Here is a 21,705-nt window from a genome sequence, read left to right as displayed (position 1 = left end):
TAAACTCGTAGCGGCGTGAAAACTTTAGTCGAAAGGCAAAATAAAGTCAAGAAAATATGAGATAAATAGAGTTTTCTAAAAAAAAAATTAAAAAAATCAAAATTTCACAAAATCGAGTGGTTAAGTACAAATATGCAACATATAGTGACTCGGATCACTATATAAGTCTACACAGTGCTGGAGCCCCAAACCCAAAGGCTCTTTCTTCGTCGCCCAAATCGCCGCCACCGCCGCTTCCACCGCTGCTGGTGCGCTCAAATTCGGCGTTTCTGGTCAGATCCTCATCTTTTGCCTCGATCTGTAAGTTTTAATGTGTTTCTTTTGGTGGTTTCAGGATTCGGCAAGGAGAGGATACCATGAACTTTAGGAAGATGAAGGTCCCTAACGTTCCCGGAGCAGGGGCATCCGGGACTCTGGTGAAGGTCGTCGTCATCGGCACTACCGTCGTCTATGCTGCTCTCAATAGCCTCTATAATGTCGAGGGTGGTCACCGGGCGATCGTCTTCAATCGCATCCAAGGCATCAAGGATAAGGTATTGTTAGATATCTCGAAGAGTATCCATCTTCTGATCGGGTGACTTCCTTTATCTGATTTTGTGGTTTTCATTGCCTGGTATTCAACTTGTTTCGCGGTTGAATCCTTGTGAGAGACTCACTATTTTTTTGTTTTTGTTTTTTACTTTATTCGTTTTTGTTTCTCGTGCATTTCTCACAGGCAAACGTGCATTAGGGTTTCTGATATACGCAATACTTTCAAATAGTGTTCGTCTATCTTTTTTCATCAATGAGCAACGTCAAAGTGGGGTTGATGTAAGATCTGCAGGCACAACACAGCATGACGATAGAAGCGCTAACAAAACTCCTTTTGAATATCCCATTTAGCTGCTAGTGTTTATTGAGAACATAAGTACAGACCTTGTATAAGCAGAATAGTAGTGTATATGTGTGTCCGTATGAGATGCAACTACAAACCAATTTCTTGATATTATTTTATTGAATCGGTATCACTGATATAATATTTTTAGTCTGTGACATTGCTTTTGCATCAACAACGTAAAAAAAAATATGAAATATTAATAGTAGTATATTTTTCTGTGGTGCTACTTTTGCATCAAATAATTAAAATATCAGAATGTTTTTGCATCAAGTTTGAAATATTAACCAATAAAACAGAGTTTTTTTTTCATTTACTATCCTTTTTTTCTCAAAATTATACTATCTTCTTCCAATACATTTAACTATTCAACTATCTGTTTGCTATTTGATTCCTTATTAATATACATGCTTGCTATGAGCTAAATGTTGTTTTTAACAATCCTTTAATTTGGTTATTTTTCTTTTTTGCTTCTTAGGTCAGAAAATAGCTCATATGTTAAACTTGAAAGTTCATGTTTGTCATAAGTTTTGTGAAACTGTTTGTATAAATACTTTACAGGAATTTTGTCAAGATTAGGCAATTCTTTAGATAAAATAGCTTATTTGTTATGTTTTGATTGTTCATGGAAATTAGCAATTTTGTATTTTGGTGTTTATTAATTTGGTGGTCTATAATAGATACTATGACACAAATTGATGAAGCATGGCTCACTACATGTGGGCTAAAAACTAGGATGGTCCAATTTATATTCTTTTTATGTATGTAGAATTATTTCTGTATGAATATTCTATGAATGTCATATTTCTGTTTGATTTAACTTTATTCGTCTCTCTTGTAATTTGGGACCAAACATGACCTAGGATAGGACAACATCAACTGTTTTTTAAAACTGTTTTTGTTGTAGATTTTACTCTATGTCCATTTTTAAAAAAATTTTTACATTCTTTATAATTATTAATTTAAAATGTGTATGACATTGTGATCTCAGGCGATCAATGGGTCAAATCAAGTTGAATAAAAAAAGTCATATGGCCAAATTGCTCAAGTTTTTTCAATCTAAAAATATTAATGAAACATTCAGTATTTTTTGTCTTATGAAAGAGGATATTGTTTTCCCATTTTCATTTCATTTTTTTGCCCTTTATGACTGGAAAATCTATGAATCGTCAAAAGATGCACAATTGATTCACCTTAAAATCATATTCAGGAAATGAAAGAGAGTTTACTTCCTGGATGTGTAGATCATCTATCCTAATCTATTTGAAGTTTGGTGTAGTAACTAGGTTTAAGAGAAGAGCCCAAATCACTTTATCCAGATAACTTTCAGGAAGTTGAACTGGTCGCATAGTGAATGTAAATGCTGTGAATGGCTCAAAACCTCAAAAAAGTGTCCTAAGAATTTTTTATCATTTCCTGTAATGCTTGTGTTTTCTACTAAACTATTTTATATATTGCTTTAAATGTTAATTAACAGAAGCTTATCCGTAGTTAGTTTTGTTCTATAGTTTACACATCGTCAATATGATCTTCATCATGTGTTTGAAGTTTGTAATGCAAATCAATGACAACCTTGTATACAGGTCTACCCTGAAGGAACACATTTGATTATTCCATGGTTTGAAAGGCCTATCATCTATGATGTTCGTGCTCGCCCTCATCTAGTAGAGAGTACTTCTGGAAGTCGTGACCTTCAAATGGTACTCCTTTTCCAATAATGTTACTTTCTATAATGTTTTTTATGTCTTCCCTTGTGAGTTGTGGTGAAAATACTCACTTTTCTCTGCCTTTATCCATTGTATTTAATTTTCATTGTTAGTAATGATACGCCTGTCAGATTGGTAGTTTTTATTTTTTGTTTAAGAGATATGATATTCTATCTCGTTATAATCTGAATTTGAATCCTACAAGGGAACGAAATGCCAACAGAAACAAAATAGCAGAAAAGTTTCCCCAAGCAGTTCTGTCCCTCTGTTTCCTTTGGTGGGAATGGATAGAGGGAAGGAAAAGAACAAGGAAAGCTTTCCCTAGTTTGGCCCAAATGTGGTTTCTCTTGATTTGGGTGGAAAAGACAATCCACAGGCCATGTAGATCAATTCTAATTCCCCAAAATTCTTTTTTTTTTGTTTCAAAGCTTTTTTATTTTTGTTTTGTTAATGTTATTTTTGTTTCAATGCTATTTTTGATGTATGTTTTCTCAATGTTATTTTTGTTCCGAAGCTATTTTTGGTTTATGTTCTCTTGATGATTTTTAAAAACCAATCTTGGAATTAATGTCACACTCCGGTGGTGTCAATTCCCGCACACCGAAAGGTACCTCACATAATATAATAATAGAACCCTAGGAACCATCTAAATAGAATAATCATAAAATTCATCAACTATATATATCATATGTTCCATAGACAACAAAACGATACATATAAAATGACATATGAAATAAAACATAAATACAACAAAATGAAAGTAAAGCAAACCAAGAATCAGAACGTCGAGATCTTTCAGCAACTCTATGTAAAGTTGAAACCAACTATAATATCAAAAGTGTATTTGTGCCTGCAAAATTAGAGGCCAAAAAATGCAGATCGTAAGTCAAACGGCTAAATGGGTAATCAGAATAGATGTGCATAAATTTAATCTTATTTAAGAAGCTAAGAAAATAAAGTAGATCATAATTACTGATTACAACTTTAAGTTCTTCTTTAAAATTCATCATTTATACATAAATATATATATCTCTTATCATGTAATATCTTTGTATTGCAATTCAAAATCTCAACTTTATCATTATTTGTTATCATCAAATAAGATAACTTCTCAAATTTTACTTTTAATCAGTAGATATATAGGTCATCAACAATATAATCTCAACAGGAATAAATATCACAAATCACATGAGTATCAATATGTATATCTGTAGCAATGGTATAAATCTGATAAATCAATTAAAATGTGAATCATTGGGGTATAAATGATAGGTATCAATGGAAGAGTAAGTCAGAATATCCATTTAATTTTTAAAACACCATTTTCCCTCTTAATCTCCATATGAACCCACATATGAGCAAGAAATAATATCAATTATTTACCCTCCGGTGGTTTAATTATTTTAAACCCTCATTTCACTATTTTAAATATCATTTGAATCTCCTTTTTAAACCGATTTAAACCTTAAACTTGGTTTGGCCATAACTTGGCCAAATCAACTCCAAATCAATTCCGGTTTGAACCAACGTAATTCTTATCTCCGCGCCTACCTGTTGGGTTTAGTTTGAATCTTATCTGATTTTAATTTAGCTCCCTCACTTCGTATCCGACGATTCAATTCGTTCCCTTATTATTATTATATATTTATTTTAAAAAATTCAATACCTAACAATTAAGTTTTTCTTCTGTTTTTGTTCTAAGTTAGGAAACACTAGGGAAAGAAAGAGGATAGAGGAAACAAAACTATTTCCCTGAAGCCATTATGTATATCAAATTTTTTACATCCATTTATGATTTTTGAAGCAACTTTTCTTTTGGTTGTCTGTGTTTCTGCATTTATGGTTGGTCAAATCATCTGGCTTTCTGTTGTTTGTTGTACAATTTCATAATATACATCACTGTAAACCATCTGGCTTTTGTTGAACACTTGTAGTCATCAACTGAATGCCATGGTATTCTCCACCTAGATTTGATTATTTGCCACACTATTAGTTTTTAACTGTCTGAAACTTGTTATTTGGACAGGTTAAAATCGGCCTGAGGGTTCTGACTAGACCTCTACCGGACCAGCTTCCCACCATCTACCGAACTCTCGGAGAGAACTTCAACGAAAGGGTCCTTCCTTCAATTATTCATGAAACGCTGAAGGCTGTGGTTGCACAATACAATGCTAGCCAACTGATCACACAAAGAGAGGTTTAATCATTGCCCTTTACTTTTGATTCAATGCTTGTAGGTATTATTTCTCTCCTGTATGATCTTAATGAGTATCTGGTTGTACTATAGGCTGTCAGTCGAGAAATACGAAAGATTTTGACTGAAAGGGCCAGAAACTTCAACATTGCTTTGGATGATGTGTCAATCACGAGCTTGAGCTTTGGCAAGGAATTCACTAGTGCGATTGAAGCTAAGCAGGTTGCTGCGCAGGAAGCAGAGCGAGCAAAATTCATTGTTGAAAAGGCTGAGCAAGATAAAAAAAGTGCTATTATCAGAGCACAGGTACCCAATTTCATATGCTAATTTGAGCACATACAATGTTTATTTGTGCTGACTCACTTCACCTGAACTTATTTTCCATATTGTGCCTATAAGATAAATGGAGATTGTAAAGATTTACTTGGATCATTTTGTATTTTGTTTTTCCAACAGGGTGAGGCTACGAGTGCCCAGCTTATTGGCCAAGCGATTGCAAACAATCCAGCATTTCTTGCTCTAAGACAGATTGAGGCTGCACGGGAAATAGCTCACACAATTTCAAATTCATCAAACCGAGTCTTCTTGCAGTCAGACGAACTGCTGCTTAACCTTCATGATCTGAACTTTGAAGGCTCAGCCAAGACAAAGTAGAATGTGATTTTCTAGTTTTAGTCCATCTTGAACTATAGGTGGTTGTCTCTTGAAGTGATCAATTTACTCGTTTCATAATTCTCAAATTTGGCATTCTCGTTTGACGAGGATTCCAATTTTTGAACTTTGAGAAATATTCAGTTTGTATCAGGTTGGGGTCTATAGATCCTCTCCTAGATATCCTCCAGAACTTTTGTGAGATGTTTAATGATGCACGTTTAGTTTGACCATGCTTCTTCCTATGAGATGTGAGTTTGATTGGCTACCAGTGGTGATTGAATCAGCTTAGCAGACCTTTTGTATTCGTTCTATTTGATTGCTTGACAAAAGGGGGTCAAAATGCATGAAGAGTAATTAATAGATTTTGTTTGAAATTATTTTGGATTTAATTTGATTTGGAAGGAACATTGGATTGTGTTTAAAATTGACATTTCAAGGTTGTAGTGCCAATTTCTCATCCAATTGTTAGCTTTCTATCTGCACATGGTTGTTCTTTTACAGAAACAGAGCCCCTGGAACTGAATTCTACTAACTCCTTTTCTTGATTCCCTCTGGATAGCAATTTAGGCTTTTACTATATTCAATCAACAAACCTGCTGACTGGTTCTGCTTTGTTGATAAGCTTTCAGCCTTAGAGTGGGAAGCTGACGGCCATAGTTGAGGATGATCCAAAACCTCAATGGGGATCATCAATGATTCCTCTCTCCACCTCGGCTGCAATCAAAATTGTGGTAAGGTATCCTCTTCTCCTGCATCTCCACTGGTTTTCGTGAGAATTCAAGTTAAATGCATTCTTGCATTTTTCTGGTAGGATTTATCCCAACATACCTGCTAATAGTGCAAAGGATAATTGAAGATTTTAGCACTTTTCCGTGACTTAGAGGACTTGCTCAGGTTAAACTTGAGCCCAAGACCAAGAAAGCTACAATAAGTATTCTGAGAATGAGCACGAAAAGTTATTAAAGTTCAAGTGACACTAGAGAACAATATACATGTCAGTACAATCTATCACTTCATTTCCAGTTGTTTTTGAAATTCTAGCAATTATTAAGCACCTATGCTTACGTGTGCAGTTCGCGGTAGATAGCAGTGTGACCAAGGGAGCCAAAGAAGCCGTCAAGCCATGTTTACCATTATATGAGTCGAAGAAACTCCATTGATAACAGTGGAAGTGGAAACTACATCTAGCAAGTTGTGTGGTGATGAACTAGAAGCTGACACTTCACTACGGTACAAAATAATCTTCCAACTTACAGCAGTATCTTAAAATAGTTTCCTTCTGCACTTTCGTACATTTGTGCTCTATATTAAATATCTGTCATCAAGTTCCACCTTTGTTCCTCTTATCTAAAGCACTCATCTTCCTCAAGTTTTGTGTTCTAGAACTTCTTTGAGAGATCACTGTGAGCCAATTGTTTGCCCACTGAGACACTGAAAACTATTGGAATCTAATCAGGCCTAGGCGGTGTCATCTTTCACTGCTCAGATTTGAATCAGTGGTGCTAAGTTTCTAAACTACTCAATCCACACATCTCATGATTTTGTTTTTCTCTTCACCATTCCATGAACCTAGTGCCTTATTTACAACTTGTTGAAGGAGTTGTCATTGTCCTTTCATGTTTAGCATGAATCACATTTTCCTCCTATCTTTTTATTGGATGCATTTATGAAGTGGGGCTCAACTCAAATTTGATCGTTCATCTGTATTTCTTTCAGTGGTCTGTTTTTACTTGCCGGTCTCCATGTTCATTTTACTGATAAATAGTCTGGAGTAATGATGAAATAGATTGAGAAAAGAGGCAAAACTATTGGAGGGGAAAATATAAGGATAGAGTGAGATTCAATTAATTTAAATAATATTATATTATGGTGGAATAATAGTCTATCGAGTTCATTAATTTAGGCTTAATTATGTAGTTGGATGAGTAAAAGTTGAGCTGGATCAAGCTTGAGTGGGGCCTATTTAAGTCACCGAGCAGCTGTAGCTTGGTCAAATGTGCCTTCCGGAAGCTACTGTGGTGCTGCACTGCAAATCAATGTGCATTGGTGCGTTTGAAAAGACTGCCAAGTTTGATAGAAGAATAAGGTTCATTTAGTTCAGATAAACACTATTTAATTGATAATAATGATAATCACTACGATCATCTTAGCTTTTATCATGCACCATTTGATGGTTCAATGATCGCTTGATATTAACTCTCGGGTAATGGTGCAGCAGTAAAGTGTTTAAGGTTTACCTAACAAAAAATTGAATCTGCCATCTCAGCGGTTCCTTTAGAGTCGACTTAACGAATATAGAGGGAGGTAAATTCAGGTACACAGATAAGAAATGCATGGTAGGGTGAAATGATAGATTGTGAGTTTTGTGAGATTAGATTTCTAACTGTCACATTACAAATATCATACGTTTACCATCTGTGTTATATTTTGGGAGCCTTAGAATTTACATTATAAGAATTTTTTTTAGTGAGATGAAAAATCTAGATATTAACTATTGGGTGTATAGCCATGTGCATTTTCAAATTTACTCTGATGGTAATTTTTATCAGATCATATTGATATCTCCAGGATTAATCAGTTTATAAGAATGAAATATTTAGATTATTAAAATAATAATAAAAATGATTGCTTGATATTGTCACATTTTATGTTGTTTTCGAAGGAGACAGGTCCTGAAGGGCATCACGCAACAGCCATGGGAGCCATTGTTGACCAATTTGTGGATGCAAACGATGGTTTTGGAGTAGTGTTTTTGAACTCAGACCGACGGTTGAACCGATTGATCTCTTAGGTCATGGCTTCTTCCGACGAACCAAGTTTGTCGAAGCACATCGTGCAAAGCCATGTGAGCCACTTTGGTTGATGCGGTCGCGAATAGAGTTACAGATGGTTCAGCGTCATAAAATTTTTAAACTCTTCAAATGTAATATGTAATCCTTTCCATCCCATCTCTTATCGCTATATCCCTGAGGGTGATCAGAATAATATTTTTGAACTCAAACTAGGGTTCCAATCAATCAATTGGTCATGCGGATCGGTCATTGTTCGATGAGTTGAAGCCTAAATATAATATTTAGGGAAAAAAGATGTTAATAAACTCTTTCACTATATGTAAAAGAAGTTAATAAAGTTTAAGATATTCGATCTCAAATGTGGAACAATTTTTCTTTAGATTGATGAGAGTGGAGGATAATATAAGGCCAAAGCAATTTAATATGAAAAGGACAAAATAATTAAAATGAAAGTAACAACACGATAAATAATTTAATAAATAAACCACATGGAGGAAAAAAACATTAAAAAAAATCATTTGTCGTCTCAGCCGTTCTTTTTAATTAAAGGGTGTCCATCATTTGTATTTTCCTCACATATACATTTTATTTTAAATTAAAGTCAAATGAGCATCTTATTTACTATCCAAAATATTCTTACGCTATATTTTAGTTCAAAAATTTATATTTTTTAATTTAATTTAAGGTCTAAATCGAATTTAAAGATTTAAAATAAGGATTATTGTAGAAGCAAGTAATTAGCTTCTACACGTAGTAGCTACATGTTAGTTTCTACATTGTTGATCGTAAACAGATAATAATCATTTGAAAATATAATAGGTATTATAAAGTCCTCTTCGTTTATTTTACTTTTTGAAATATTATTTTAACTAGATTATCACATTCAAAGATACACAATCAAAATGATATAAAATTACTATTGTAGAAGATTAACAACATCGATCGACTATATGGAAACTAACACGTAGCTTTTATACAATGTAGAAGATATTTGTTAACTTATACAATAATAATTTCATATCATTTTGATTTTATTTCTTTGAGAGTGATAATATGATTAAAATAATATTTTAAAGAACAAAACAAATGAAAGAGATTTCATGATACTTACTATATTTTAAATGAATATTATTTAATCACGATCGATCGTATAGAAACTAACATGTACCTTCTACAATGTATGTAGAAAGTAATTGTTAGCCTCTACAATTGTCCCTATAGAGAAACATAAATTTTTGAACTAGAATATAAAATAAAAGTATTTTGAACAATTCGTCTTATATGAAGTTATTTGGCTTTAATTAAAAATAAATCATTCATCTAATAAAAATGTAATGATAGATACCCTTGTTAATTTTTGCCAATAATAAAAGGATCAATAGAGTACTTTATTTTACGGATTTATTTGAGCAAATAATTATTTCTAGGGCAAAATCTAGGATTTAGATTATCAAACAAAAAATCACATGTAGAATGATTAAAATTTTTATATTATATGAACAATTATGTCAGTAAATTTTGTGAATTCGTTAATAAAAAATATTTAAAAATTTAAAATTAACTTATTTTTTATAAGCTAGCCATTTCATCATATTGTTTTTAAGTTTTATGTTCTGAGATGGCTGGTGGCCGCAGTTTTCCATGTGCCAGAGTAAATCAAAAAGCACATATGATTTATCCTTTGATTGCATTCCCTATTTGGAAAAAAATTCTTAAAAATACATCGGGAAACTTTTGTAGAACCGAATCGATCATTCTCAGAGATTGAATCCATGGAATTTAAAAATGAACTATTTTACAAGCAAGCTTTATTATTTTTTTAAGTTTTATGTACGCTAATGATATTTTGGATAAAGTCGGATAATATCATTTTTAAATCTGGCATTTGGCGGTATATCGATAATTTTAAAACTGCGAGGGCCATGATAAAATATATATATATATACGTCGGTGGGTCCCACTTTGTAACAACCTATTTTGCTGTCGCACGTCATCATCGCCATTTAATTTTCACGGCCGGAGCGTCCATTTGCCACTCTCCCACCGTCCGTTGCGAGCTGGAAGCCATCGTCCATGGCGTCCGACGTAACCCTACCGACATCCTTGACGAGACCAAGTGACGGCGGTCTCAACAGCGGCATGGCATGTCGCATTGGATCTGTAGGCGAAGCCATTGATGGAGCCGCCCGCTCCTCCCAAAATCCCTAACCCCCCGCCAATCTCCCACCCACCACCTGCGCGCACTAGCGGACACAACACGTCAATTACACCACCACCAGTCGTCGTCATCCTTCCCGTCCTTGCTTGGCAGGAACCCCACTAATATGCCCCCAAATGCCCCACTCCGCTGCTCTCTCTTCATGTTCTCCTTCACGGCCGCAGCAGCCACTTGAGTGGAATCAAATCCCTAGTCTCTAATCTTCTTCCCTGGTAACAAATCCTCTCCCTTTTCTTTAGTCAGTTTCGTTTTCTTCGTGATCTTTTTTTGCTGGATGATTTCATTTCTGAATCAGTAAAAAAAATCGTATCTTTAACAGAAAACTAGTGTTTCCCATTAGCTTGGTTTTGTGCTTTTCTATCTGAAATATTTGCATAAACTCAAAGATTAGACTTGGGAGAGTGTATTGTTTGAACATTCCCTCTTTGTTTGCATTTGTCAAGGAAAAACAAAGAATGCTTTGGGGAGAAGGGAAGGAGTTCTGTGCCCAAATGTCTCATTTTTTATCTTGTGAGATGGAAAAGAGATTAAAATGAATTAGAAGCAATAAGTTCCTTGTGCTTTGGATTATTTCTTCCTTCCAGTTCTGCAAATTACGTAATAAGTAGCACTCAATGTCTCAATCTCTTAGTTCCACAATTCAACTACAAAAGCTAAATTCAAATATAAACACTGAACTTTTTTTTAATAAAATAATAATCTCTAACCTTTTGTTGAATTCTTCTGGAGATAATAGTCATATTAGATATACCAACCTTTCTAACTAGTCCTCAGTTTTGTGTAGAATTTTCAGGTGTGGAACTTGTACTTCTTACTGGAATTTTCATCTTATCAACATTCTCAATGCTGAAATCCTCCCTTCACTCCCTTTTCTTCATTGCACTTATTTTCCTCTTCGTTGTTCCTATCTTTTCTTCGATATCATTCGAGACCACTGTGCTTCTTGAAATAAAAAGTCAGTTGGAAGATCCTCTGGGTGTTCTTGAGAGCTGGAGCTCCTCCCAATCTCCCTGTGAGTTTGCTGGTGTACACTGTGACATTGATTCTGGCCAAGTAGTTGGCATCTCTCTCCAAAACATCTCTTTATCAGGCAAGCTTTCACCATCAATCTCTCTTTTCCGCAACCTAACCACTCTAGATCTTGGAGGAAACAATCTCTCAGGCACTGTCCCTTCTACTTTAGCCAATTGCTCAAACCTCAGCTTCCTCAATCTCTCTACAAATAGTTTCAGTGGCCATCTGCCTGATCTTTCATCTCTGCTGAACCTACAAGTTCTTGATGTGTCCACTAATGGCTTCACCGGAAAGTTCCCTTCATGGATCGGAAAAATGCCAGGCTTAGTTCAGCTTGGCCTGGCGGAGAACAACTTTGATGCTGGACAGATACCAGAAAGTATTGGCTACTTGAAGAACTTAACATGGCTTTTCTTGAGTCAATGCAATCTTCAAGGGGAAATTCCAGCCTCTATCTATGAATTGACATCACTAGGAACATTGGACTTTTCCCGCAACCAGATCTCAGGGAATATATCTTCAGCTATCTCCAATTTAAGCAATCTTTTCAAGATCGAGCTCTACCAGAACAATTTAACCGGAGAAATCCCACCTGAGCTTGCCAACCTCACGCTGCTACGCGAATTTGACATCTCACGTAATCGGTTTACTGGGAAGCTTCCTCCTGCGATGGGTAACCTGAAGAAGTTAACAATCTTCCATATATACACAAACGGTTTTTGGGGTGAACTCCCTCAAGGATTTGGAGACTTGGAGTTTCTTGTGTCATTCTCTGTCTACATGAATAACTTTTCTGGAGACTTTCCAGTCAACCTTGGACGGTTTGCTCCTCTCAACAAAATAGATATTTCTGAGAACAACTTCTCTGGTAATTTCCCGAGGTTCTTATGCCAAAACAAGAAGTTGGAATACTTGCTTGCTCTTAACAATAATTTCTCAGGTGAGTTTCCTGGATCATATGCTGAGTGCAAAACTTTGTTAAGGTTCAGAATCAGTCAAAACAGCTTCATAGGGACAGTTCCAGATGGACTGTGGGGACTGCCATCTGCCATGATCATCGATATAGCTGACAATAACTTCATCGGAAGGATACCTTCTGCCATAGGCATGGCAGCTAATTTAACTCAGTTGTATGTGCAGAATAACAAGTTTTCTGGTCCACTTCCAGCAGAGTTTGGAAATCTTCCCAAGCTACAAAAGCTATTTGCTTTTAATGATTCTTTTTCTGGTGAGTTACCCTCTCAATTAGGAAATCTGAAGCAATTGTCATCTCTGCATTTGGAAGGCAATGCATTTACGGGAAGAATACCATCAGAACTTGGACAGTGTGATAGCTTGGTAGATCTCAATCTTGCACAAAACTCACTAAGTGGCAACATTCCAGAAGCACTAGCTTTGCTCTCTTCTCTGAATTCACTTAATCTTTCAAAAAACTTTATCACAGGCTCAATCCCCAATGGTTTACTAACCCTGAAGCTGAGTTCTCTTGATTTGTCTGATAACCAGCTATCAGGGAGAATTCCATCTGATCTTCTTCTGATTGCTGGAGATGAAGCATTCATCAGGAATGAGGGTCTCTGCATAGACGAGACTCTGGAAGATGAGAAGTATAAGCATCTGAGCATTTGTAGTATGAGCCATAGCCAAAAGGATAAAATGAGCAAGCGAATAGTTGTCATGCTAACCATATTATTGGTGATGGTTGTTCTTCTAGCTGGCTTAGCCTTTGTGAGCTACCAAAGCTTCAAACTTGAAGAGAAGCACAGAATAAGAGATACAGAAGAAGGAAAAGAAAAGGATTCACAATGGATGCTCGAATCATTCCACCCTACAGAATTAGATCCGGAAGAGATAGCAAACTTGGATGAAGAAAATTTGATTGCATGTGGAGGTACGGGTAAAGTTTATCGCCTAGATTTGAACAAGAACCGAGGATCTGTTGCTGTGAAGAAACTATGGAAGACAGTTGGTGCAAAAATTTTGAAAGCTGAAATGGATATCATGGGGCCGATCAGGCACAGGAACATACTCAAACTGTATGCCTGCTTGACTGGAAAGGGTTCAAATTACTTAATCTTCGAGTATATGACAAATGGAAATCTCTACCAGGCTCTGCACAGAGAGATCAAGGGTGGGCAGCCGGAGCTGGATTGGAGCAAGCGGTACAAGATTGCACTGGGGGTGGCCAAGGGTATCATGTATCTTCACCACGACTGTTCTCCAGTGATTATTCACAGAGACATAAAGTCATCAAACATACTTATGAACGAAGAGTATGAAGCGAAGATTGCAGATTTTGGGATTGCCAAGTTTGCTGAAGGCTCATGTTCAAGTTGCTTGGCTGGTACTCATGGCTATATAGCTCCAGGTATGTGTTCAAAACATATGCTTAGCCCATTTTTTCCCCTTATTTTCTTGCTCTATTTGAACTCAGTCATGAGCAGTCCTTTTCCAGATGATTAATGCTTGTTTTCATGAAGGTTTTAGAATTGTTGAAATTACAGTTAAGAGGATCATATTTATTCGATGATAGCTTCTTAAGGCACTTCCACATGATTATTGAAATCATAAAAATCTTGAAATTGTCACACACACACAGACACACACAAAGGATTTAGGTGTTACGTCAGTACCAACCATGAGTTTGGTTTCTTTAGTTCATTCTATTGCTACTACTACTGCTGCTAAATAGATACTGCTCTTTGGTTTCTGATTATTCCCAATGAAGCTTACTATTGAGATTGAGTTTGTTTCATTTAGAACATTGTGTTTATTATACTTTTTCCTCTTAAATGACATATTTGATTGAAAAAAACAAAGACACTCAGTTATTGTAGTCAGCATGTTACATTATAGAAAACACACAAGAATAATGGGTAGTGGATACTTCTCGGTAATCAGTTTCATTGCACTTTTTTTTTTCTTCAGATATAAATCCACATCTGAAATTGCATCTTTTTACCCTTAGAACTAGCATATTCTCCTAAGGCAACCAAGAAGAGCGACATATATAGCTTTGGAGTAGTTCTGTTGGAATTGATCACCGGCCGCAGTCCTAATGATCCTCACTTTGGAGGAGAAGACATTGTCTCCTGGGTCTCCTTCCATATTGATAATCAAAATCTCGCCGAAATCTATGATCCCAGGATGTCAATTTTTGCAGAAGAGAGTATGGGGGAGGTGCTCAAAATTGCGATTCTCTGCACCAACAAGCTACCATCGCCACGCCCTACAATGAGAGAGGTGGTTAACATGCTTATCAATGCAGATCCTAGCTCAGCCGTCACAGGTGCAAACTGCTAGCCTTTTATTCAGCAGTCTTGTGTTTTTGCTTAGATCTTCGATGACATCTATGGCAATGTGAGAAAAAGGATCTTGTCAGTTAATCTTAAGTTTAGCTTAATAAAAAAAAAAGTAAAATTATGGGACTGAATTTGAAGTCTATCGTAGTTGGGTCCCATTTCAGTTCCATGTAGAACTTCTGAAATTTTCTTAACTGTTATTCCATATAAATGTAATGAACTTAGCTGTCCAAAAACTTGGTGTTCCCTAATTGTATTTCTCTGTTTGTATCACACCATCCCCAAAGTATTTAAAGCAGGAATGATCCCTGTTGGGTTTCAGTCAACTAAGCAAGAAGTCTACCCGACTGAATAGGATTTGAGTCGACTGGGAATCTGGTTGAGTTGCTTGAACTATTTATCTTGGTAACTATAAACGAAAATTATATCTGGCTTTCCAACTTTGTGTTACCAAGATAAACACTTCACAATCTAGTAATATCTTCTACTTGCACTTAAATTTCTACACCTCATAAGAAGATATAACACATCTTGCATAAGGTTTTTCCGTCTCATCCAAAATAGTTTTCATAGTGGGTTTGTAGGAATCCACCTAACCAATCGACAGAGGTTCGAACCACGTAAAAAATCGCGAATTAGTATTGCATTCTTGTATTTGTGTTATAATTTCCCTATATTTCCTCTAACATGAATTAAGGCACAAACACCTGAACAGCAACCTAACTTGTAATTGAGAATTTTGTTTTCTCTTGCAATTTTACAAGCCTAAATAAACTCATTATCAGTTCATCAGCAATCCACACTTACATTAATCTATAGTATGAACTATAAAGCATCATTGAGCTTCATATAAACCCTAAACCCCTTAACTCATCCTTGCCTTCCTCTCTGCTATGCAACCAATCTCATATACTTCAAAAGAAAAGGAAAGAAATAAAAGAAGACGACAAACTGTCCGGCCGCTTAAAGTGCACATGAGGTTCAGTCATTGCAATCAAAGAAAATAACTGCACAAAGATGATAATCACACATTTAAGATGATCTAAGATAGATAATCACACATTTTTAAGCAACATGTGTTTTCAGGTCATTTGGGAGGGAGCAACAAACCTGTATGAGGCATAAGAAAGAGTATAATTTGTCCAGCTATAGCTATGATGATCAACTCAGCCTCAAATGCTTTCTCGATGCAATGAAGACGACAATGAGAACATTTCTATCCATGGCGATATTACTTATAACTTCCTTCCGGAAAAGAATTAGAACTTATGATGAAGACGATGACAATAATATTTCTATGCAAGACTACATCACTTGTACCTTATGCAAGAACTTTTGAAACAAATGGATGCGCCAAATAGGCAGGCAACGGTTTGTCAACGACTTCTAAACCCTGCAGCCAAAGCCGAAACAGATGTATCAAGTAGCACAAAAAGAACACAATACATGTAGCATCAAGGACCACTGTATTTGCCAATACTCGATACAGTTGGTTTATTATGTGTTTACAGAAAAGATTAGATGATCAAAGGATTTGAAAACAAAACATCGAAGAACCCTTTTCATCTAAACTTCTCTTATCAGATGGTAATGGACCAGCATTTGTCCTAGTTTTTGAGTACAAGATAAATGTCCATTTAGAATTCAAAGATTAAAGATAAAAAGCCCAATAGAGAATGAATGAACTCGAGTGTCGAGCATAAAACATAGACACGAGAAGATGAAGTTGTTGTTCGACTGAACAAGGCAGGCTTCTAAAGGTTCAACTACTTCACTCCATAACAGCAACACCACCAGCTGCTTTTATCTTCTCTATGATGTCGTTGGCCTCCTCCTTCGTGACGCCTTGCTTCAATATGGCAGGTGCCTTCTCCACCAAATCTTTAGCCTCCTTTAGACCGAGATTGGTAAATGCCCTGACCTCCTTGATCACCTTAATCTTCGCAGCGGCGTCAAACTTCTCCAATTTAACATCAAATGTTGTTTTTTCTTCTTTCTTCTCTTCGTCTTTTTTGGCACTAGCTCCCGAGTGGACTCCAAAGCTTAAACCCTGAGAAGATATGGAATGAAGTGCAGGTTGATTCAGCCGCAGATGGAGGGAAGGTCCAATCTGTTTAAGTTCCTCCGGAGGAAGGGCAGCAATTCGATCAGCAAGCTGCAAAACTTTCTCGGATGGAGGAGCTTTTGGACCAAAAGGTTCATAGACTGCTGGGTACTTGTATCGTTTTGGTTTTGAATTGGTTTCTCCGGCAGCAACATCACTGAAGAGGCGATCCCAAGATGATAATGCAGCTCGCTTAGACAAGTTTGAAGAATAATGGAGACATTTCACCCCCGTAATCAGCCTCATTGGAATGCTGGTGTCAAAATCTTGCAGAAAGTTCATGTTTTTAAGACTCAAATACTACTACTTGATCTATGAAAACAGGTGAGCATTCTCCAAGTAAACAAAGAAACACATCGAATGAAATTTCTAAGAAACATTGTCATCAAAGAATAAATGAGGCATTTCCCACCAGCAATCAACCTTATGATGATCCTTTTTATCAAAATTTTGCAGAAAGTTCAGGCTTTTAAGACTCTCGATTACTACTACTTGATCTATGCAAACAGGTTAGTATTCTCCATATATCGATAGAAAAGTATTTCCAAAAGAGTGTGTAATTTGATATCAAATGAACTTTCGAAGTAACATCGTCATTCAAATTACACCCAAAGAAAAACAAGAAAGATCACGAGAGCATATGTCGTCCAGCGAACAAGTTGTGGTATATATATTACCAACTAAAAATCGAATGGATGAAATCGAAACAGATATGGAGTTACTTACTCAGTGAGACGGCCGGGGAGGATCGGAGATGCTGGGATCCAACTGAGATCGACGAGATTAAGCGAGGCAGATGGAGGAAGGGGAGGCAAGGAGGCCACTTCAGATTTGGGAGGGTTTTTAGGGTTTGATCGAAGAGGAACACAGTCGTACATTAAACCGGCCGATCGGTTGACCTTAAAATATTAATAATAATTATATTTTACAGAAAACATTGTGCAAATGGATTTCATGGCTCGATTGGTCATAGCGTTTGATTCTGATCGTACGGTCGACGGTTCGAATTTTTATTGAGTTTACTTTAAATATTTTATTCAAATAAAATTGAACATGTTTAAATGATTTTTATATTAAATTTATACACACATATATAATTATTCTTTATCAAATACATAACAATATTTAATTATATCTCTATCAAAGTAATTTGCATGATTAGGGTGATGATGATGTTGGGAAAATCCGTAAGTAGATGATCTTAAATTTTAAATTTTTATTTTCCTTGATGTTACTTGTAATCATATTTTGACATAATTCTTACTGCAAGATAGGCATGATAAATGGCATTCTACATGAACAAGTTTATTTTAACGATACAGAAAATCAATGTTGTAGGTTTATCATATAAAACATTAATCCATTTATTAAAGCTCATTTATTTCATATACAAATTTTTTATTTTAACTATATTCATATAATTAATTACTTACTCCCACAGCCTCCTCCTATGAATCCTCTTCACATTGCCCTTCTGTACAAACCTTGATGTATGAGTGACCTTAACGTCATGCAGCACATCTCCATGCCTGTGAAGCCTTCTAGGTTCCTCCTCGCCATGGATGCGTACAGAGTGTTGACTAATACCGACTCTCACCCGGTGACTCCTCGCCCTCAGAGATCTCTCCAGTTGAATCCTTCGTCGTTCCCTTGATCTCTGAGAAAGAGATCTTACAAATCTAACAGACCTCGGTGTAGTCGCATACGATATGCTCTCGTCCGATCCAATTCGACTCGAACTCAATTCGTACGCTTCCATCCTCCTCCTCCGACGATCTTCTTTGGCATTCTTCAACTTAAACCACACAAACATGCAGCTGTACTCGCAAGACGAGTAGCAAGACACTAAGCATTGCCAGAGCATCCTGCAAGCTCCCTTGCAAACGCATTGCCAACACCCGATTTTGTAGAGCACGTAGACAAACAGAAGCACTGGATCGGTGTCGCATAGGCGAGAAGGATAGCATTTGAGGAATATGATTTCATCGCAAAATGGTGTAGGTACGAGTACTTACCAACATAAAAGAGAGCGAGAACGACAACCATCTTCACAAGATTTGCGACACAGAAATTTTCGATGTAGCAGAAGAGATCCCATGTCGGTTCGCATACTGAGCTGATATCAGTTTATGGAAATCAGATAAAGAAATAGCATGATAGAATACATCCTACTGAAATTGTTAATAACCTTATAAAAACATTTACAAAAAAAAAAATCTTTGATGATAAAGGGTGCATTTCTGATGATCAAACAAAGCATATTTGAATATTAAAGAAGTAATCTGTGAAGAACTTGGACCAACACTTTGTCATCCATTTCCAACTTAAGAAACAAAAGTTTAGCATTATATTAGAGACGAAAAGAATTCAAGTCATAGCATAGTATCTTGTTCAAAACCTACTTACTGGCTTTGCCATCAGGAAGCTAAATATGACGAGGTACTGATGATTTAGGATTTTCAATACTTAGTAATGTAAATAAACAAATTCTGGTTAGGATATGAATCCAGTGTTAAGGGAGGGTGAAAACAAGTGAAAGTTGGATATTGTGTTAAATAAAGCAAATGGCACCAGTAGCTAACACTTTTCGTTACCTGCACGATTTGCCAGAGAGAAAATCTAATGGAGCTCCAAATATGTCGCTGATGACATTGATAAACCCTGATGTTACTGAACTGACAACATTCCCCATTGATTCAACTTCACTTGCATTTAACACTGTTTTGTCCAAAGATCACTGTCCTATTGATTTCGTTGCTAAATTTCCCTGCAAGGCATGAAATTGGAGATAAATCCCGAGCAAGGAATAGAAGTAAGACAAATAGCATTCATTTAGCTTAGTAGCGTTGGGGATTCAGTCAGACCGGAGAAGAGGGAGACAAAAACAAACCAATGAACCTAGCCCAAGCCGGGTTGGGCATACAAGCCATGGCACCTTGGTAAGACAATGTCCACAGTCCTGCCTAAGCGTACAAGACCTCTCTCGATGCCTGATGACCAAAAGTGGAATAATAGGGGCACCTCTTCTAGACAAAGACATCTGCAACCTTAAGCATACTTCGTTGGCCGAGCACTAATAATGAACTGACATGTCACCATCAACATGATCCGTCATATTTGCAAATAATGTATCCATTGCATCACATTTTAATGCCCTGGATAGAAGAAAGCATAATGATCTATGCCTCAACATAGCCTACCACTAACATAGAGGACACTCCAACCTCACTAATAAAAGCCTATAAGAATCTGGTAAGACATATGTTCAATGGATCGAACACCGAAGGTATACAATTGTTATCATTTTCATGCATGCTCTGTCCGGTTCTCCTTAACTCATATGACTTGAGCATAGGGTCTGCGCTAGGAATCTCCAACGTTGGGCTTTTTTGCAGGAGGCAATGACAACATTAAGATGCACATGCCTAACCCTGCTCCCTCTGAATATATATCCATCTTGGCTTGCCAACTTAAGTCAGCCCCTCATCTAGCCAAGGCCGACATTCCCCAATCAATCAATGGAAGAAACAGTTTAAGAAGTTAATTGGGAGAGAAGGGGATTTGTATCAGTTGAGTTTAGAACCTTAGTTTTGAACTTCCCCCTTTTCCCCCCTTCAGATGTTGAGCCAGAGGAGGTTTAACTGGTGCTTCACAGTTTTGATTTTAAGATCTCCATTTCAACATTGGGTTTGACGGAATATCTGATCATTCATCAGGATTGGTACAGTTCATCAATTAATGAGCCGATATTTGGACCGGGCTTTGGTTTCTCTTCTCCACTTCTGCTCAAATCTTAGCAGAGTTGACAAGATCAAGCGGATAGCGAGTGCTTCCTCCCATTGAAGAAATCTAGGGTTTCAACCATGGCTTCCACGAATCCTGTTGATCCGAAGACCAGCAATCATGAACCCAAAGGATCAACATACAGTACTGCCGTTATGATGGCATTCGTACAACACCTTCTGGTGCAGATGCAGATCAGGTTCCAGGAGATGTCTAAGGGCGTAGTTGAACAGATAGATGAGATGGGAAGCAAGATTGATGAACTGGAAAAGAGCATCAATGACCTCAAAACTGAGATGGAAGCGGAACCCACAGTGAAGCCAAATCCTGAAGAAGGCAAGCCTTCCGATGAATTTTCATGAGCGAGCCACAATGGCAGGTTGATAACATTGTCTGAATCAAGTCAACAGTGACACATTGCACTTGTCTTACTGAATTATCTTTTGTGAGTTCGTGTGAGGGATGTTTTTTCGTGTGTGCAAATCCAATTTCAGGTGCTTTCGAGACTAACTCCATGCCAGAACTAGAGAAAAGCTTGCCAATCGATATTTCTATTCATCTACTGGTTGATGTAACCTTTAAGAATAGGTTTCCTCCAATATTATCACGCATCCACATGATAATGCATATGCTCCATTGTCAGAGGTTTTCTCACCGATAGAAAATTACTTCCAAAAGAGTGTAATCTGATATCAAATGAACTTCCTAAGTAACATCGCCATTCCAACCACACCCAAAAAACCCTAAGAAACATCACGAGGGCATATCTCATCCAGCAAACACGTTCTCGCATACTACCAACCAAAAATCGAATAGATGAAAGCGACACAGATATGGATTTACTTACTCAACGAGACGGCCGGAGAGGATCGGAGATGCTGCGATCCAGCCGAGATAGACGAGATTAAGCAGGCGGATCGAGGAAGGGGAGGTAAGGAGGCGACTTCAGATTTGGGAGCGGGTCTAGGGTTCGATCGAAGAGCAGGAAGAACACAGAAAGCAAGTTAGTTTCCTTTTTCAGTTCGCACAGTTACATCTACTTCTTCCATACTTATCATTTTAAA

At 36.8% G+C, this 21,705-nt stretch overlaps 4 protein-coding genes across 4 annotated transcripts; 2 read left to right on the top strand and 2 right to left on the bottom strand.

The window, feature by feature from the left end:
- The first annotated feature begins 190 nt into the window (after positions 1-190).
- Positions 191-5,656, top strand: LOC141813458 (prohibitin-1, mitochondrial-like). Its single transcript, XM_074701423.1, has 6 exons — positions 191-248; positions 335-533; positions 2,458-2,574; positions 4,607-4,777; positions 4,868-5,080; positions 5,231-5,656. Exons 2-6 carry the CDS (start codon positions 357-359, stop codon positions 5,426-5,428), a joined length of 876 nt encoding a protein of 291 aa, XP_074557524.1. The 5' UTR covers positions 191-248; positions 335-356; the 3' UTR covers positions 5,429-5,656.
- Positions 5,657-10,493: 4,837 nt separating this feature from the next.
- LOC141813407 (uncharacterized) lies at positions 10,494-14,979 on the top strand. Its single transcript, XM_074701372.1, has 3 exons — positions 10,494-10,650; positions 11,223-13,820; positions 14,421-14,979. The coding sequence occupies exons 2-3, from the start codon at positions 11,282-11,284 to the stop codon at positions 14,753-14,755; spliced, it is 2,874 nt and encodes a 957-aa protein (XP_074557473.1). The 5' UTR covers positions 10,494-10,650; positions 11,223-11,281; the 3' UTR covers positions 14,756-14,979.
- Positions 14,980-16,197: 1,218 nt separating this feature from the next.
- Positions 16,198-17,712, bottom strand: LOC141813406 (uncharacterized). Its single transcript, XM_074701371.1, has 2 exons — positions 17,585-17,712; positions 16,198-17,124 (listed from the first exon to the last, which is right to left on the bottom strand). The coding sequence occupies exon 2, from the start codon at positions 17,102-17,104 to the stop codon at positions 16,526-16,528; it is 579 nt and encodes a 192-aa protein (XP_074557472.1). The 5' UTR covers positions 17,105-17,124; positions 17,585-17,712; the 3' UTR covers positions 16,198-16,525.
- Positions 17,713-18,237: 525 nt separating this feature from the next.
- On the bottom strand, positions 18,238-21,648 carry LOC141813404 (uncharacterized). The gene is made up of 4 exons (XM_074701370.1): positions 21,489-21,648; positions 19,453-19,625; positions 18,874-18,974; positions 18,238-18,790 (listed from the first exon to the last, which is right to left on the bottom strand). Exons 2-4 carry the CDS (start codon positions 19,548-19,550, stop codon positions 18,288-18,290), a joined length of 702 nt encoding a protein of 233 aa, XP_074557471.1. The 5' UTR covers positions 19,551-19,625; positions 21,489-21,648; the 3' UTR covers positions 18,238-18,287.
- Between the last annotated feature and the right edge of the window lie 57 nt (positions 21,649-21,705).

This window comes from Curcuma longa, chromosome 20, assembly GCF_044706935.1.
Source record: "Curcuma longa cultivar G26 ecotype Majalengka, Jawa Barat chromosome 20, ITB_CL_G26_1.1, whole genome shotgun sequence".
Taxonomy (NCBI): Eukaryota; Viridiplantae; Streptophyta; class Magnoliopsida; order Zingiberales; family Zingiberaceae; genus Curcuma; species Curcuma longa.
This window is presented reverse-complemented; position numbering and strand designations above follow the sequence as displayed.